This window comes from Dioscorea cayenensis, chromosome 10, assembly GCF_009730915.1.
Source record: "Dioscorea cayenensis subsp. rotundata cultivar TDr96_F1 chromosome 10, TDr96_F1_v2_PseudoChromosome.rev07_lg8_w22 25.fasta, whole genome shotgun sequence".
Taxonomy (NCBI): Eukaryota; Viridiplantae; Streptophyta; class Magnoliopsida; order Dioscoreales; family Dioscoreaceae; genus Dioscorea; species Dioscorea cayenensis.
Genome location: NC_052480.1, coordinates 2511409 through 2531371, shown reverse-complemented (window position 1 = coordinate 2531371; position 19963 = coordinate 2511409). Strand labels below are relative to the sequence as shown.

At 34.6% G+C, this 19963-nt stretch overlaps 1 protein-coding gene across 1 annotated transcript; it reads left to right on the top strand.

The window, feature by feature from the left end:
• The first annotated feature begins 9671 nt into the window (after positions 1-9671).
• Positions 9672-18213, top strand: LOC120270447 (urease-like). The gene is given in 21 exon segments (XM_039277452.1): positions 9672-9910; positions 10452-10630; positions 10869-10942; positions 11512-11557; positions 11763-11868; positions 12322-12467; positions 12889-12999; positions 13835-13998; positions 14220-14418; positions 14420-14623; positions 14719-14827; positions 15044-15183; positions 15616-15753; positions 15830-15921; positions 16171-16300; positions 16379-16537; positions 16832-16999; positions 17201-17335; positions 17494-17565; positions 17726-17982; positions 18060-18213. Coding segments are annotated over 19 exon segments (2565 nt in total). The 5' UTR covers positions 9672-9910; positions 10452-10480; the 3' UTR covers positions 17948-17982; positions 18060-18213.
• Positions 18214-19963: the final 1750 nt, after the last annotated feature.

Here is a 19963-nt window from a genome sequence, read left to right as displayed (position 1 = left end):
AAAATAATGAAATCAATCATTAATCATTCTATTGTGAAATTCAACCAAACAAAGAAAGAAACCTTATGTAAAAAGATGAACATGCAAAACTTTGAAAACAATTGCATTTATTTTCTTTAATCATAAAAAAAGCATATTAAGAACAACAATTCACAATCTTCAACAAATAATAACTAAAAGCATCAATTTAAAACTATTGAAATAATCCTAAGATATATGCATTATAAAAAGAATGAGATATTAAATCCTAACATCATAAATCAAACAAATTGAAGATCACAAAGGAAACATGAGTAGAAATCAAGTAATCATAGATCCACAAACATCTAAGACTGTGTATTTAGAGAGGACTTCTAATCGGTTTTATCTGATCCCAAAAGTCTTTCCTTACCCTTCTTTGATCCCTTCTTAATCGTCATAGAGATCTTGTTATCTTTGGAGGCGTAGTGGGCGGTGGTGGTGGCGTAGGCTTTGGCATGCTAGCGAAGCTCATGCCCTTGTCTTTGCTGCCAAGGGAGGTGGAGATCTCGTGGTCTTTGGAGTTGAACGGGAGATGGTGGCATAGGCCTTGACGTGCTATTGATTGAAAGAACTAACAATGGGTCAGATGGGGTTAGGTGGGTGTTAGGAATTTATTGATTGAAAGAGCTAACAATGGGTTAGGTGGGTGCTATTAATTGATGGCTGGTCTTTCTAGTTATTAGTATTAGAAATTTCATCTATTACAAGGAAATTATCATGCGAGTTCAGAAAAAAAAATTTTTAGGGGATAGAATGTTGGGATCTTATCACTCTAATAAGGGAATTATAATGCAAAAAATACATGCTAAAACGCAGCAGATAAGAAAATTTTAACGGTAAGTAAACATGATAAAACCCTAACGCATGCCAGAACTAGGATTAAATTAGATAATTATAAGTTATACCTTTCTTTTGATGACGATTCTGAATGCACCCTTGTTTCCCCTGAATCGAAAAGGACTGCGAATCGCGACTCTCCTCTACTATCACGTACACACGAACGCCCCTGAGAATCAAGCAGGTATGCTAGTATCTCAAGAAACAACACTTGTTTCTTGGTTCAAACAGCAAGCACCCGAGATTCAAGAGAAAAGGGGCTGTAGGCACGGCGGCGGCGGAAATTGATGGCGGCGGCCAAGGGAAAAAGAGTGGGTGGCGGCTAGGGTTTCTTAAGAGACAATCTCTCAATCACTCTATCTTTTTTTTCTCTCTTCTTCCTTCATTCTCATATTAGGGTTAGACCATCTATTTATATTGGAAACTCAAAACCCTAATTTATGAAAAAACCCTTCACTCATAATCAAATTAGGAATCTCTTCTTGACTTGATTAATTAAACCATTTTAATTAACCAAATCGATTAGATTGGATTAACACTTAATAAGACACATCCCGAATAAGCTATTCGCTCAACCTAATTTAGGTTTTTCACCAAAACCCTAAATAGGTGGTCCAATAAGTAACAAATACTGAACCTTGATTCCGACATTCTTAGTATATGATCCTGTAGGTCCATTTAACATTGGCAATGAGCTTAAACAATTTTAACGCTCATAAATCATAATTATTCTCTAGCAAGATAATACGATTACCCAATATTAAATGAAGGTCAATTTCGAGAATTAACGGAACCTATTGCAACCTCATACAATCCTTTGCCACTAAATATCTTAATTAGCATAAGGCATGGAGTGAGTCACCCTTATTTTAATGCTAATTAATTTCTTGATCTCTTAGTAAACTGACTAGGTCAAGTAAATGATAACTCTTATCATTTCCCTTGGGCGTGATCACGCACTACTCAGTCTCACTAATCAAGTGGCCGGTGATATTCACTCTCTCTACCAAGAGGGACAATCCCTTCACTTCACTCATGTGTCTCAGCATGAACCGCGACATGCCCAAATATACCCGTACTTGCCACTCGGTTACGAATGACGTTAGGCGTAAGTTAAAGCATGTAAGGATTCATCCGAGATCCATAGTGATTTTAGGTCGAAGGATTCGAGTACAAGAATTGCTTGAGAAAAACACTTATGACTTTACAACCATGTAGTGTTCTCAAGAGCGGATCGATCCAGGTACACTATTCCCTAACATGTATCTATATTCTTTAATTGATATATATCACATATCCTATGACACGTAAAAGAAGGCCATCTCACTAAAGACATACTAGTATTAATTTATTTTCATTCCCATGAAAATAATCGACTAGTGATATTTAGAATATTGTTCTAGTTTATGCTTCAAAGGTTTTACTATCCAAATCACGCATTTGATAACTTGAGCAGAACCAATATTCAAGGATATTTTATCTTATTAACTATGCACAGAAATAATAATAGATAAAACAATGCCTCATAATAATTATCCAAATAATAAGAGTTCATACAATGTATTGGGGCTAAGGTTTACACTAACATAGAAATTAAGAATATATATTATCATATTGGGAACAACATCAAGGAGAAGATTTTCTTTATTATTTTATTTCTCTCACATTCTCCATCCAAAGATCTATATTATTCGAATTACTTTTTATATTTAAAAAATACATTTTTTTAATATGTTAATTTTTTTACTTTAATTTATATATCATGAAAAATCAAAATGGACATATTTTTATATCTTATACAACAAAATAAAATAGAGAAAATGACTCAATGTTCGCAATAAATTTTGAAAGGGTATTAAAAGGGCTTTGACTTTTGCAAATGCTTTTATTGATATCATTCAACACGCTAAATGACTTAAAGGTACATGTCGTACATAGTTTCAAAGTCACTTAACTTGGCTTATGGTTTCAAATATAACTAATAAGGCCGTACTTTTTTTAATTGACTATTTTATCCATCTACACCCCTCCATTTTCCCCTCTTTACTTTCTCATTTCTACCATCGTCTTTGGGCATCATGTAGTCTCGCACCGTTGATGCCAATTCTGATAAGACTTTGTCATTCTTCGACACTCCCTCCCCCCTTTCTCTCTTGAAGTCATCTCACTTGGTTTCAGAACTAGGTTATTCTTTGGTCCTTCCTTATCACAGTTTGATACGCGTCCCTCAACCACAATATAAAAAAATAACAATATATGTGTCAGTGATGAGTGTACATTGTTAATATATTTTCATAGCAATTTGTACACTCAATTGAGCAATGTATTAGGACCATAATATGGAATTCGATGTTAAATATTGTGTGTTTTGTATTAACAGGCTTATGGTATTGCTTAAAGACGAGGGATAGTCAAAGGAAGCATTCTAAAGACAAAAAAAAATGAGTTTGGAGCTCTCTTGGTATCATTAGAATAAGGACAAGGCAAATTGGGTGGATTGCAGGCAGCTTACGGTCGTAAGTCTATTCCAGAAGACCTTGCAGGCATGTTTATGCTGGTAAGAGGGAGTCAGAGCTAATCTAGAGGACCTTACATGCAAGACTTACACTCGTAAGGACCATCTAAAGGAGCTTACGACCATAGTAGATGCTCGTAAGGGCATTCGTAAGAAGTAGAACAATGAAGCTTACGGTCGTAAACTAGTCCGTACCAATATTAGAAGACCTTACGGATGGGGCTTACGACTGTAAGCATCCCCGTAAGACTCGCGGTAATCTTTTGCAGCTCCCTTACAGCCTAGTCCTTACGCCTGTAAGCAGCCCTTAACGGTCGGGTATAAATAGAAGTTATGAGGATTTATAGGACATTCTCTATTCTATTTTTTTTATCCTTTTAGGGGCACTCTTAAAGGTGAGATTAAGGAAGAAAACTGACAAATCTCCAGCACTCTAAGGGGATTTAGAGAGAGATTTGGTCCTACATTCAAGGGGATTGAAGATCGTAGCCGTCAAGCTCATCTTGAAGGCATGTGTGGAAGCTTCTTCGGTGACTCTTCATCCTAAGGATTGAAAAAGGGATTTTCATGGATCTCATGTCTTCCTCTACTCTTTGTATCTTGAATGCTTGCCCTCCATTAATGGATGGCTAATTTGTAGATGTTTAGGCATAGTTGAACTTTAGGGTTTATTTCTTTGACTTTGGTTGTTGGATCTTTGATGCTTTAATTGATTTCGTATTTGCAATCATATCTATTTGAATCTAACTACATGTTTAAATGCTTGGTTGCTAATGAGGCGAAAGCCCTAGCTATCATATTTGAAGTACTACGTGACCAGTAAAAATACCCACCTAGTATAGGTATATCGTGATTAGAGAGAATTGTGAGTAAGCCTGGATATATGGTACTTTGGAGACTCCATTTTCCTTAATTCTCCTGAGCGAGTTGTTGGCAATCTCCGCGCTCTTTGCAATCATGTGGAGTGAATTTTAGGAGAAATCACATTTCTACTCTGTATTCGGATTAGAAATAATCTTTTTCTTTGAGAAAGATTATCTACTTAAGAGATTATTTTTAGCTTACAGTGAGGTTTCATAGAGTGTTAATACGATTGCGTGGATGTTTGTATCAGCTCTGCACCTATTCAGTTACTCTTCACCTGAGAAATTGGGCTTTAGTATAATTTTGGAAACCTCTCGGTTCAAATAGGATTGCATGCTTAGACAATCATTGTCATGTACTAAATAACCCTAGAGGGATACTATGCCCGGACATCGCTTTCTTCCTTGATTTATCTCCTACTATTTCTGGTATTTCTTTGTTTTTTCTTTCTCTTGTTCACACACAAGCACTTCACTATTTAGGTTATTTTTTGGATTTAGAGTTATTGCTAGTACTTATTTTCTTCACTGTGGACCGACACTTTACATTTACGCACACTTTATTACGTGATCGACACGTACACTTGCGTCCCTATTAGTTAGGATGTGATAGGAGAAGATCAGAGAATACCCTGCTTTTGGAACTAGGCAAGGTGAACATCTCTTTCTCTATATATATATGCAACTTTTCTTTGGTTCTCTTTTTTTGGGTTTCGATCCATTGACCATCTTTGGTTCTCTTCTCTAGAGTTTCAATCAAATAGACAATGTTGCGACAAAGGCATTCATTTTGGAGGAAGTGATATCACTTACCCCCTAAGCGGCTCTTCTTCCCTAGTGGTGTATGATTCTAGTAGCTTCTGACCCTCCATCATCTATTTTCCTTTCTTATCTTTCCCTACAGTCCTGTCCTTCATCGTTGTATAAAGTTCTCAAAACTATGGTGAGAACTAGTGAAAACGTGATCCTTCCCTTTTCTTTCTCCCTGCCATGGGCATCACGAGAAACCTTGATTTTATTTGAGAATCACCAGAAGTCCATCAAGCTCAAAGATTCAATTCACTGAGTTTTTCCATGATTCAAATACTTTTAGGAAGCTTACCAAAGAGTGAATTGTTGTGAGGATTGAGCTTCTTCTTGAGCTTGGCCAAGTTCAAGAGAGAGGCAGGAAGATCGTTGGAGAAGGAGATTGATAGCAAGTGGTGACAGAGGTGATGAGGACTAGAATATGAAATGAAAAAAATGATAAGGGTTAAAATGTAATTTTATTAAAAATAATTAATTCCAGGGACTAAATGGTCACAATAAAATTTGAAATGGTGTCAAAAAGGCTTTGATTTTTTCAAAGCTTTTATTGATCACATTCAACATAGCAAGGACTTATGAGTACTTCAGTGAAGAAAATATTTAATTAAAATTTAAATCAATTTTGAGAAAAAAAATACTTATGTAAAAATATATAATATAATTGTTTATTATTATTTTTTTTTACAAAACATGTACAAGGAACTACCAAATATGTGTTGTGGGCTCCTTCCTTTTCACACGACCTTTAATTAGGGTTGACCGATTAAAAAAAGCATGGATCACAAATCAAATTTTAATTATTTTCATATTTTTAGGTGATTGCAGGTTCATGACTTCTATTAGGGGCAAGCCTCTAATATTAATTACCCCAGACAATGTCACATGAACCTCCGATTAAGAAAACAAGTATGAATGAGAAACGATTGAGCAAACATAAAATTAATTTTTTTATTAACTTCAAAGAACATATGAACATATGATAATGAGCGAGAATACAAAAGTATTAAGAGAGCTATTTTTTATCATGTTCTTCAAACTTTTTTTTTTTGACTTGGATGACGCACTTGACTCTTTTGCTAAAAGCATGTCGGAAAACCCTTTAGTTCAGTTACTGTTTCATCTTCGATTTTTTTTATGTGTGATTGCATCTTGACACATTGCATGACTCTCAAGCTGCAGGCACTCTGCATTTGTGAGTTGTCTGCTTGGTCATTCTTGCTTCTTGTATCGCTGAAAACTTTGGCTCTTTGTACTTAAAAAAAACTTCAGATCTTTGACTTGTAAAACTCCTTAAGTCTATGACTTTTTGGTGCCTTAAAACTTCAGAGTTGTATTTGTCACTTACATGAGACATTTAGGTCTTGAATCTTCAATGCTTCTGAGCCTTGATCATTAGATCTTTAAGTCGTGACCTTCGACATAATTTGGTTATTAACTTGACAATTTTGACTTGCTTTAAAAATGGATCTCAAGCTGTAATTATGAACTTGATTTCCGTTAGTTAAGTCACCAATTGAGTTCTCTGATTCATTTTTGCGAAAGAGACCTCACAATGGGCTTCAAGAAAATCTTTGTAAACACTTTTTTAATGAGTATTGACGAGAGATTTTTTTTTTGTGAAATTTTCATTTTTTTTACCCTTCTTTCACTTCAAGAAAAGATTTTTTTTTTCATTTACTCTTCTTTTCATTCCACATATTTCTTTTACTCCAATGAGTGTCAAAAGACCTCAAAGTGAGTTTGAAGAGAGATTTTCTTAAAAAAAAAAAATTTAATCTTCACCCCAGTGAGTGTCAAAAGACCTCAACGATCTCAAGGTGGAGTTAGAGAAATTTTATGAGAATTTCTCCTTACCCCAAGAGTGTCTAGACCTCAAGGTGGAGTTAGAAAAATTTTATGAGAATTTCTCCTTACCTGAAAAGTGTCAAGATCTCAAGATGGAGTTAGAGAAATGCTCATAGGATCTTTCAAGAGGAGGTCCTGCAAAAAAATTACCAAAATACCCCCACACTAATAAATTCATCCATCATTTTTTTTACCCATCCTCCATATATTTTTTTTCCTTCATCTTTCTTCATTTTTCTTCTTTTTTTTTCATCCTTCATTTTTTCCCTCTCTTCTCTTTTTACTTACCCTTCATTTTTTTTCTTCTTCTTCTTTTTTTTACTCATCCTTTATTTTTCCCCTTTCCCCCTCTTCTTTTTTTTTCTCTCTCTCACCCTTCATTTTTTTATCTTTTTTTTCTTCATTTTTTATCAATTTTTTTTTTTACCAAAAATGCCCCTCACAAATAAACTCATCACTCATTTTTTTACTCTCAAACTAAAAAAAAAATTCCAAGAAGAGGTCATGTGAAAAGTACAAAAATGCCCTCACAAATAAACTCATCACTCATTTTTTCCTCTCAAACTAAAAATTCCAAGAGGGATCCTGTGAAAAGTACAAAAATACCCCCACACATCAAGTCATTACTTTCTCCCGATTTCATATTATAGCATCCCATGTCATTTTTTCACATCAACCCTTATATTTTCCTTTCTTTTTTACGAAAGTTCAAGATTTATTCAGATCCTTCCAAACTTCACTTTTTTTTCATATTTCTCCACCTTTTTTTCTTTTTTTTTGCAAACAAATCCATCTTTGATAACTTTGGCAAATGAACCCAGATTTCCTACGCCTTTTTTTTGTCACTTCAGCCCTCGAACTATATATATATATATATATATATATTCTTCTTTCTCTAACTTTCAATCGTATATTCTACCAATAAATCTATGATTGTCATACATGAGGCTCGAAGATCTTAGGGTAAACCTATAGGTTATGTAAATGACCACTGATTGGGAAAAGAAAATAGACTTTGTTATCATTATACCCTATCATTTTTTCTTAATTCCCATACATGAAAGAGTTGTGTAAAGTTAGATTTAGGTTTTGCGAATGCAAATCAAGCAAAGAGAGAAAGGATAAAGGCATTTGTATGCACATAGGAAAGAGTAATAAAATGTGCAAACACTGTACAAGGCACAATAGATCGTATTGCATACGAATCAGAGAGCAAAACGTGGCATGGTATGCATGCTAATGAGGGATCAAATAATGGCATTGATTGAATGTAAAAGAAAGAAGCGGGTCTCACAAGATTCATGGTTCATTTCACATTCGGATGATGGCTATATGAGACATGGGTAAGGATTTTTCATGCATTCATGCTAACAATGTTTCATGAACCAATGCATGACATGGCATGGATCAATAAAAAAAAAATGTAAGAACTAGACCCACTCAAGGTTGCACTCATAACCCATGATGATCATCCATACATGCTTCATGTTTTATAAAACCATGCAATAAACAACATCTTGCTATATCGCATAGAGAAAATTGTATCTCTTTCTTAATTTTTTTTTCAAGACTGATCAGCTGCTTCTCGTCTCCTCCACCGTGTTTTATCAACTGCCTCTCTCTCTTTTGATCTTGTTCTACCTTTCTTGCCGTCTCCTCCCCTCTCTGGTCTCTTTTCTTTTTTCCTCAATCTCCTTCTTAGTTCTCTTTCCTTCTTTTTTTTCTTCACCCAAAAACTCTCTCTTTTTTTGTTCCTAACTTTTTCTTGCACCTCTCTGAACCCTCTTCTTCTTTTCTTTCTTTTTTCTTCCAAAGCTCTATGTTCTTTCTTTTCTTCTTTCTTCTTCTCTTTTTCCTATCTTTTTTTCTCTATTCTACAATATCGCCAACTTCACGTCATCTGATGGGAGATTATGTTTTCAAATTTTCAATTCAAATTTTTTTTAAAATTTTAACCCTTTTCTTTTTTATTTTGAATTTTTGAATTTTGGATTTCAAATTTTTTATTTATATAAAAAGGATCCTACATTATTCTTTTTGATGTTTCCCTATGTGACAATTGGTGGCATGACATTTTTTAATTTTTATTTTTTCATTTTGGCCCTCCTATATCTTTTTGTTTGATTCTTCTTTTTTTCTTTTCTTTTTTTTAATTGATTTTTTTATTCAAAGTCTATACAAACATGTGTATTTTGTAGAGTTAATAATTTAACATATCTATGTCATCACTTTATATAAACTGAAATTCGAACTCGAACAACCTACACAAAATACAACTATCAATCAACCAAGAGGTTGTTAATTAATATAGTTGTTTATATACACACAACCCAATTTAACCATTTCTTTTTTTCCCAACAAATAAGTGCAATATTTCTAAATTTTTTGAATTTTAGTATAAAAATAATTTTAAATTTTTTATTATAATTTAGGAAATTAGGAATGAACAAATAGATAAACAAGCAACCTTGGACTTCCATAAAGAATTGCCGACCTCTGCGCCGTTCTCCGCCTTCTTCTTTGACACGAGTCGGAGCTTCCCGAGTGGTTACTGGTGCGGTGAGCTCATCGCTGAAGTCATCTCCCTTGATTCTGGAACCAGGGATGTTCCCTGGTTTCAACCTATTAAAATCTGACACATGTAATCAAATCACAATAGAAAAAAAAATTAATATCATATAAAACACGTATCAAAATATGATAGGTTAAAACCATGATATTCTCTGGTGGTTCCAGAACCAATGCGGATGACTTCCTCATCGCTCCTCCCATCCCTCTTTTCATTCACGCATTTTCGCAAACATATTTGAGTGCATAGCTTCACAGCAAGAATGTTATTTACTCATCGTGATTAGTATTGCACAACGACAACTGATCCCGAGGCAGTGGGGGGCTGTAAACGGAAAAGCGAGGACAGCAAGGGGGGGAAATGGAAGACGAACGCAGAGATGCCCTGATTCTCTGGGGAGAAGCAGAGGAGGCTCAGCTGGACGTCTAGGGTTTTCTTGGCGTTCTCCTCAGAGTTCGTATCTTTTATATCTTGGCAATTACTAGTTCATGGAGTCTCTTGTAGTCATGTATTCATGAAAGAACTCTTGTGCTTTGATGCTTGTTGACTGGTTATAATTTTCTTGCTTGTTATTTGTTATGTTGTTGTTGTTGTTGTTGTTGTTGATGGCTGGAGTTTAGACTCTAGTGAGCGTTCAACTCTCTGTTGAATTAGCTTTTCATAGTTCTTATTCAGATCTGAAGGATACAGTCATTACAAAGAACCACTGGTTCTTCTTTCCTTGATTGGATATCTTGTTTTTTGAAACTTTGGTTACATAGAGTGGAAACCCTTCTGATCCGTGCATTTTTACAAACAAGTTGAGTGCGTGATCTGCTTCACAGCAAGAATCACATTTTTGTTGGATATTTTCTTTCTTGAATCTTGGTTGCATTGAGTGAAAACCCTCTTTTTCATTCAAGAATTTTCGCATGATTAGCTTCATAGCAAGAACTACTGCTTGTTCTTTCCTTCTTGGATGCTTATTTTTTGGATCTTGATTGTTTGATTCCAGTCAGGCATTTCAACGAGCAAGTTGGAAGCATGAGGTTGACACCGAGAGAGGTCGAGAAGTTGGGCCCGAGAGAGGTTGAGAAGTTGGCACTGCACCAGGCTGGGTTTCTTGCTCAGAAGCGCTTGGCTCGTGGCCTACGCCTCAATTACACTGAGGCTGTCACTCTTATAGCAACTCAGGTAATCTCAGGTTCTTTTAGCCCTTTAATTTCTGTTGTTATTTTTATTTTTATTTTTTGAGAAATTAAGTTTGATGTTATTTGAGAATGTAATAATGGTGGGTCAATGTGAGTTCAGAAACTTTTTTTTTACTGATATTTTTAATGTGTGCTGGACTATGACGTTGTTCAATTTTGAGAGATCACTTTAATGTTTTACTTGGAGAATGTTGTTCCTTTACTCATCCATTGATTTGTAGATTCTGGAGTTTGTTCGTGATGGCGACAAGACTGTTGCAGAGTTAATGTGCATTGGGAAACAGCTTCTTGGGAGGTGGGCTATTTTGATTGAGTTATCCTTAATATCACTTTGATTTGGAATGTAACCCTCATTTATTGATACAAAATGCAGACACTTGGAAAGAGAATAGCTGAATTAATTAGATGGGAGGTGTATTTATTTTGTATGTTGGTATCTTGGATGTCAATCATGTGTTTAGGTTCTTTAAGGTGTTGCATGCCTACAACTTACTCAATGCTTCTCTTGGCTGACTTAACAGCTTGTGAAGTTTGCTTGGATTCATGCAGTGGTCATGTAAACTAGTTTGCATTATTATTATTATTATTATTATTATTATTATTATTATTATTATTTTTTCTCTTATTGGTTATTGTAGCTTCAATGTTTCTAGGTTCTTCTGATTAGTTAGAAAAGGTAAGTCAAGTGCCTTGGGTTCTCAGTGGACTCATTTGTGAAACCTTATATTGATGAAGGTCCGACAAATTAAGATATGTCTATAATTATTAATTACTGTTCTTATGCTTGCGTTGTTTGCTTCCTATTGCTTATAGAAACTGGTGTAGAGTTTGTTAACAGGAGCTCATTCTAATTACTTTTTGTAGGCGACAAGTTCTTCCAGCTGTTCCACATCTTCTAGATAGAGTTCAGGTACTATCTTCTGAACACCCTAAATTCAACACTTGCTTGTAGTCTTATTGACACATTTAGGAGGAATTAAGTTTCATACTTGAAGAATGGCTCATTTGTCTCATCTTTCCTTCTTGTTTTGATCAAAATAATTTTTCATATTACTGCATGAGTATTTCAATTTCTTCACAAAAATATTATCTAACTCGCATTACATTTGCATTAGGTTAATGGTACATTCATGGATGGAACAAAGCTGATCACCATACATGATCCTATTGCATGTGATAATGGCAATCTGGAGCTGGCATTACATGGCTCAGTTTTCCCCGGTGAAGAAGATAACTTAATCAACCTTAGAATTTAGTCATTTGCTTGAAATAACTTGGTATAATCATGATTTTTCCCCTTAGTTATATCTATGCTGTAGATTTTCAACTACATCTTATATGTTTTTGTGGGTTTCTTTAATCTTCTTTTACAAGTTTCAAATAGCATTGTATTCACAATATACTTAGTTGGTGAATTTCTTGTTTGTCAAACAATTTTCTATGCACAATAGACATTATGGCCATATATCGTATAAAATGCTTGACTGGAGTTTGCATACAAGGAAACTACCAATTTATGTCTGACACACTGTAGAACTAGATGCAATCTGGAAGAAGCTGCAATTTATGTCTTGATTCATTCGTTACTAAAATCAACTTTACCTTATGAAAGTAGCGCACGAGAGTATCTCTTTGTGAATGATATTGAAGTGGAAATTGATCAATCCTTTGCAGTTCCTTCACTTGATAAATTTGTGGTGGATGTAGCTGATTGTGTTCCTGGTAAATTCATATGTCGATGTGACGAGAAGATCATCCTAAATGTTGGACGTAAGATTGTTAGATTGAAAATTGTAAACAAGGCAGACAGGCCTATTCAGGTGATTCTTCTTGTTGTATCTCCTTTCATAGATAATCAGTAGAAACTCAGTGAAACATATGAGTGCGAAAATTGTATATTTGTTTTATTTTATTCCACATCTAACAAGACTGTATGCTGAATTGGCATATTGACTCAATTCAAACTGTCTGTTTATCATTCTTATTGTACTTGTCCTTGTTAAATCTTAGTAATTCACAAAAGATGTTTATTGATACTGAGTTATTTTGATCCTTATAAAACACTATTCTGATTTTCTTGGAGGTCATAGTCTTTTTCCAAATTTTAAGTGTGGCTGTTTTTATCTGGAATACTCAGACTGGTTTGGCCTGGAGTTTGAAATAGTTTTCTTTGCATTTTTCCAACTAAAATTTGTCAAATTCCAATTGAGGTTAGTTTCTGACACCAAATTTAACTTTCAGATAGGAAGCCATTATCACTTCATTGAGGTGAACCCCTACCTGGTTTTTGATAGAAGAAAGGCTTATGGTATGCGGTTAAATATATGTGCAGGGACTGCTACTCGATTTGAGGTAATGGCCATTTTGAATTGCTTCATAAATTAATTTATCTCTTATTACAGAGTGCAATAGTATTAATTTCATATTAACTGGTATTTTGTCTGGCATGCATTATATTTGCCTTTGTTCTGTGGTCTACTTGAACTTTATGCAATAACATGTCACTCGGTGATGACAACAATGTAAAATTTTAGCAATTGAACTATTTAAATTTACACGTTCATTCCTGTGCATTTTTTTATTATTGTAATAAGTTGGCAGGTGCAAGGGCATGCATTACAATGGTTAGCGAGCAGTTTTATGATGGTCTTCAACTCACTATCTGAGTGTTAGTAAATGTAAAACTGTATAGTTCTGAGTTTTGTTAGAATAACATCTCAAATAATGTTTTCGCACAATTAAATTTGAAGTGTTTGACTCGGTAGTTCCTCACGAATCAAGTTTTTGTTATAACAGCTTTATGCATGACATTATCACATTATATCTTGGTTTCTATGTCTAGCCAAAATGCTGATATCATGGTAATTCATTGGCCAGCACCACTTACTCTAGCCGTAGGGGATAGAATGTAGGTAGTAGTTCCATTTTAGAACCAGCCTTTGTTTGCTGCTTTTATGGTTAATAAAATTGTGCACTATATTATATATTATGTAAATTGTTTTCCTGATTTTATCCAATACAAATTCTATTCTGCATACAGCAGTTTTTGTAAATGTTTTGCTTAGTTATAATTTTCATCATATTATTAGCATGCACGCCTTCTTTATTATCAGGATGCTCTGCCACTAATACTTTTCCATTTGGAATCCGGTTGCACAATGCCTGTCACTAAAGTACCAATTTTTAGCCAGGGGATACCAAATACGTCACCCTTGTCAGCATTGGAGGTGATAAAATTATTAGAGGTGGAAATGGCATTGTGGATGGCCCTGTTGATTATTCCAAGCTTGATGAAGTGATGGACGATGTGAAAGCTAAAGGGTTTGGGAATGAAGAAGAACCAGATGCAAGGTTTAGATAGCCTAGACACTCAGTTTTCAGTTACTACAGTCAATTGTTCTTTTCTAGTCTCAATAGATGTTTTCTGAACTTATTTAGGATCAGTTTGATGGCTATGACCTATGAAAGCTTCTCAGAACTTAACTGCTAGTTGGATGGTTTTATTGTTCCAATGCTTTTCAATAGCGAGCTAGGTGATTTTATTCATAAAACTCAATTGATTTTTGCTGCAGTGAAGGTGTTATTGGGGAATTCGATCGACATGATGGCAGCCATTGTCCTCTTGAAATTATAGAAGTTTCACGTGAAGACTATGCAAATAAGTATGGGCCCACTACTGGGGACAAGATAAAGCTTGGCGACACTGAATTATATGCAGAAATTGAAAGGGATTTTGCAGTTTATGGTGATGAATGTGTATCTCGAGGTGGAAAAGGTTTTGCGTGATGGAATGGGACAGGCAGCAGGCTGTCCAACCTCAGCATGCATAGATACTGTTATCACCAATGCTGTAATTATTGACTATACAGGAATATACAAGGCTGATATTGGGATCAAAGGAGGAAATATTATTGCTATTGGAAAGGCTGGGAACCCTGATATCATGGATGGTGTTTTAAGACATATGATTGTTGGGGTGATCACTTTTCCACACATGCAGCATCAGCTCTAGATTTTGGTGAATATGGTAATTTGTGCAAAAATTATGGGATACTAAATATCTAAATGCAGGTTAGCACTGAAGTTATCGCAGGAGAAGGCATGATTGTAACTGCTGGGGGCATAGATTGTCATGTGCACTTCATATGTCCTCAGTTGGCACAAGAGGCTATAGCAAGTGGTATCGTCTTTTCTTTTACTTTCTTGGTATGATATAACGATTATTAGAACCTAAAATATTGTTTCATGTAAAGTCTCATTCTAAAATTTGCTTGATGATTATAAAACATAACTTCACAATCATATGAATTAATTGGACGTCTGAGCCATTTGCTGAAACACCATGTTTTACTTTGCACCATTATGTCTCTAAAGAGCCAAATAACCCTGATATCAGGTATCACTACACTTGTGGGAGGTGGGACAGGACCTGCAGATGGAACTCGTGCCACTACTTGCACAACAGCCCCATGTCATATGCAGTTAATGCTGCAGTCAACTGATGACCTGCCAATCAATATCGGATTCACTGGCAAGGTATAGTTATATATTCTTTTCACTGTATAAAGTTGTGAGATGCAGTCTCATAAATGGAGGTCAAGTTTCTCCAAGAATGAATAAACGTTTATGTTTATTGAAACGTAGAGCACCCCCTGCTGTATCTGAAAAAACTTCTAGATGTCACCTCAGAAGAGTTCACAGGACATTGTCGTCTTTCATTGCGCAACTTTCATTGTCTTTCCACTACGTACTAGTCTGTCTGGTTGGTTTGTTAGGCCTTCTATTTTGGAGAAAACTGGTGCATTGTCTTTTGCTGGCTCAATTATGTATCACTGAATTTTGTCTCAATGCATGCAAACATTCCTCAGTGTTTGGGTACTTTATCATCAAACTTTAGTACAATTTCATGTTTGAAGCAATGTTTGTTTTCATTCCCTTAGTAATCAATCTTTATGATGTATTAACCAGGGAAATAGTGCTAAACCAGAAGGATTAATGGAAATTGTCGAGGCAGGTGCTATGGGTTTAAAGCTTCATGAGGACTGGGGAAGCACTCCTGCTGCTATAAATAATTGTTTGGCAGTTGCTGAGATATTTGACATCCAAGTAACTTAGTTATTGACTTCTGTAGTTGAAAAGTTCAAAAGGACATTGTGTCTTACATGTGCCATTATTTGGTTAGGTTAACATCCATACAGACACTTTGAATGAATCTGGCTGTGTGGAACACACCATTGATGCCTTTAAGGATAGAACAATCCACACTTACCACAGGTAGTGCGATTTGTAAATACAAGAAGTTAATTTCTCCTTGGGTTCGTAGAACTTAATTTTGTGTACTTATTGTTCCAACAATTCCATTCTTCTGAGGTTCAATATTTTTTATTTTTTATTTTTTGCTAATGCTTATTGTTCTATCTTGTGAATAAAATGTTTTGCCAGTAATTTGCATCTCTCTTTTACAAGATTATCATCAACAAAATTATCTGTTAGCAAAATCTTCTTTTTAATGGCATCAAACAGTGAAGGTGCAGGTGGTGGTCATGCTCCAGATATCATCAAAGTTTGTGGTGTGAAAAATGTCTTGCCCTCATCAACAAATCCAACCCGACCTTTTACTTCAAATACTGTAGATGAGCACCTTGACATGCTGGTAAAACTAAAAGAATAGACATTGTGTAACTATTGATTTTCACTCTCTATTCTCTAAAATACTGTTTAACTTGTGCAGTTGGTATGCCATCACCTCTGTAAAAACATCAAGGAAGATGTGGCCTTTGCAGAGTCTCGTATACGTCCGGAGACAATTGCTGCAGAAGACATCTTGCATGATATGGGTGCCATTAGTATTATAGCTTCTGATTCACAGGCTATGGGCCGTGTTGGAGAGGTATTTAAAAATAATTTTACTGTCACCTTAGCACATAAGAATGGTGTTAGTAATTTACTATTGCTTACTAACATAGTTTATTCATATTTTTGCTTGTTATAAACAGGAATATTCACAAAATACAGACCTTATTTTCCATTGACAAATCTTTCTGTGTTTTCCTGTTTATCATCATAGTTATCGCATTTTTATGTGTTAGGTCTATCAGCAAATTGATGTTATGAGCTAAAGAATTGAGGACTGATTTTCATGTCATCTGTTCTTTTATGGTTAATTGCATATTAATTTTCTCAGGTAATTACTCGAACATGGCAAACAGCTCACAAGATGAAAGTGCAGAGAAGATTAATTGAACCAAATGGGTGTGAAAACGATAACTTCCGAATCAAACGCTATATAGCAAAATATACCATAAATCCAGCCATAGCTAATGGATTTTCTAATTATGTCGGTTCTATAGAGGTATCATATTTTTCCCTGACCATGTAATTAGGAGCTTATATGCTTCTTATTCAATGCATTTTTTTTTACACCTTTCAAAGTTTCTACATCTTAATTGTGAGCTCCAGATATAACTAAATCTCTTTTCTATATTTCATGCTGATGTGTGTTACTGTCTTAATCTAGGTGGAGTTTGCATCTAATAAATTTTGATTGGAACAGGTTGGAAAAATTGCTGATCTTGTCATGTGGAAACCTTCTTTCTTTGGTGTCAAACCAGAAATGGTGATCAAAGGTGGTGTGATTGCATGGGCCAACATGGGTGATCCAAATGCTAGTATTCCTACACCTGAACCGGTATCATATTCTTCAACTACTGTCCAAGACTCTACTAAATTGCATTCACATGTTTTTTCATGCATATTCCTTGTGGATCTACTATCAATCAAAGCAATTCTTGCACATGATTTTTGCATAGATCCTAATGTTTGAACATTTTGACCTATTGGGCACAGGTAATGATGAGGCCGATGTTTGGTGCATTTGGAAAGGCTGCAAGCGTTAACTCTATTGCTTTTGTGAGCAAGGCAAGTGAAATCAGCATTTGTTTTGTTCATTTATTTACAGTTGAATTCTGTCAAGTGATTAATTTACAGTATGATAATCACAGTTTGCTCGAAGGTGATGAACACACTCTAAAGGATCTCTAGTTTATCTGCCATGTGCTGAAATTCCTTTTTTATGCAGGTTGCGAAAGAAGCCGATGTAGGAACCAAGTATGGTCTCAAAAAGCGGGTGGAAGCTGTCGGTAATGTTCGCGGGCTGACAAAGCTAAACATGAAGCTCAATGATGCTCTCCCAAAGATCAGTGTCGACCCCGAATCCTACATAGTGACAGCCGATGGAGAGATTCTCAAATGTGATCCAGCCTCATCGGTCCCCTTGTCCAGAAACTACTTCCTCTTTTGATCAGCTGTTGGGTTTGATCCTCTTCACTTTGAAAGGTAATTCATAAATAAGAACAATGATGCAGCCTCAATATTCTAGTTCATATATCACTTGTTTAAAATGAGATTCTCAGGCCATTGGTTTGCGGAGAAATGATGAGAAACGCCAAAATGGCAAAGACGTGTTGTGTGGTTAAGTAAGGTATCCTTTTCTTTTCTTTTTTTTTTCATTTTAAGAAAATGTTCCTCATCTTTAATAATTGGTAGTACATTTAATCTTTATTTTCACGTGATTTTATTTTTAAAATAAAGAGGTTAAGATACTTAAACATATTCTTTGGAGAAGTTTAAAAAAATAATTGAAGATAAAGAGCGCTGCTAAGCATCTGAAGCTCAAGATTCATTTAGCATTAGGGCTGCAAACAAACCACTTCTGAGCTGCTCAAAGCTCTGTTAAAAAAAAAAACTCATTTATTAAGAAAACGAGTTGAGCTTGAGATCATGCTCAAGTAAATAATCAAGCCAAGCTAGAGCCTTAAATTGCTTAGCTCGTTAGGTTCATGAGATGCTCAATACTATAACACATGATGTCATGGAGATTTAAATATTTTTTTTAAATTATTAATGTAGGTTATGTTACAGTGATTAAATTACTACAACACATGTATTGTAACTATATTATTGTGCCTAAATTCATTGTGTAGCTATTATTTATAGCTATCGAGTGATCTTGAGCTTGATATTTTTCTTAGTGATTTCAAATTTGAGCTTGATAGGAAAAAAAAACAAAACATAAACAAAAAAAGCTCAAAATAAACTTGTTCGAGTTTGAGCTCAATTCAAATAGTATAAGCCAAGCTTGAACATAACAAAGATCAGTTCGGCTCAGAGTCAATTTCAAACCTAAATATTAGAGTCAAGGTTTTTGATGATGTCTATGGCGGGGAGGAAGGGAAGAAAAAAAGCCCATTGGAATTGTGGAAAAAGAGAAGAAGAAAAATTGTGGAAAGCCGGAAGCCAATGGATCAAGCTCGCTGGAATCATCCGCCGCTGGCAGAGGAGCATGGCTTAAATTGCTGCATCATAAGTGGATCAAAACCCTGACGATGGATAAAAGGGTCAATTAAAAAAAATATGGCCTTATTAGTTATATGTGAAACTATATAAGTTATGTTAAGTCACCTTGAAACTATACACGACCTGTACCCATAAGTTATGTTGCATGCTATCAATAAAAGCTTTTGAAAAAGTCAAATCCCTTTAAACACTCTTTTAAAATTTATTGTGGCTAGTTAACCATTTTCCCTTCCCAATATGATAATAAAACCATATTGCATAAATATATGATTTTTGATTGAAAAAGTATGAAGTCATTTTATTATTGTTATGAATGTGTAAAGCATGTAGATTATTGTGAATGTGCAAAGCATGTAGATTATTTATTTTTTTATTAAAAATTATCATCGAGTTGTTACAATAATTATTTCAAAATATGCATAAGATTAAAAAAATAATAATAATAATACTGATATGGGTTTAAAATGTGCTTGGAAAAATAATAATAATTATTAACAATTATTTGGTTTGATTGGTATCAAGTTTTTTATGTCAAGTTTCACTAAATAGACAAGTTTGAACCTCAATATGCGTGGGGATTATGTGTGGGGGTTAAAAACACATGCGTTGTTGAGCTTGCGGTTATCTTTTATGTATATGCTTTTTTCTTGACATATGGCCAATTTTTTATCGTATCATAATTTTATGTTTTTTTATACATTTTTAGGTTTTTTTAATTTGATGACTTTCATTTGGGTTAACTGAGATAAAAATTACGAATACCTCTAATTAAGACAACTAAGTTAGAATGAGATAAATGATAATTTAAGATTATAACAATTTAGGAGAGGTATTATATGTGTGTGTATATATGTATAAATATATAATTTGGTATATATTGAATTTTATAATATTATTATATAATTATTATTTTTAGAGGACTTCATTGTAAAAATAAAAAAAGGTCACAAAATAAATAGCC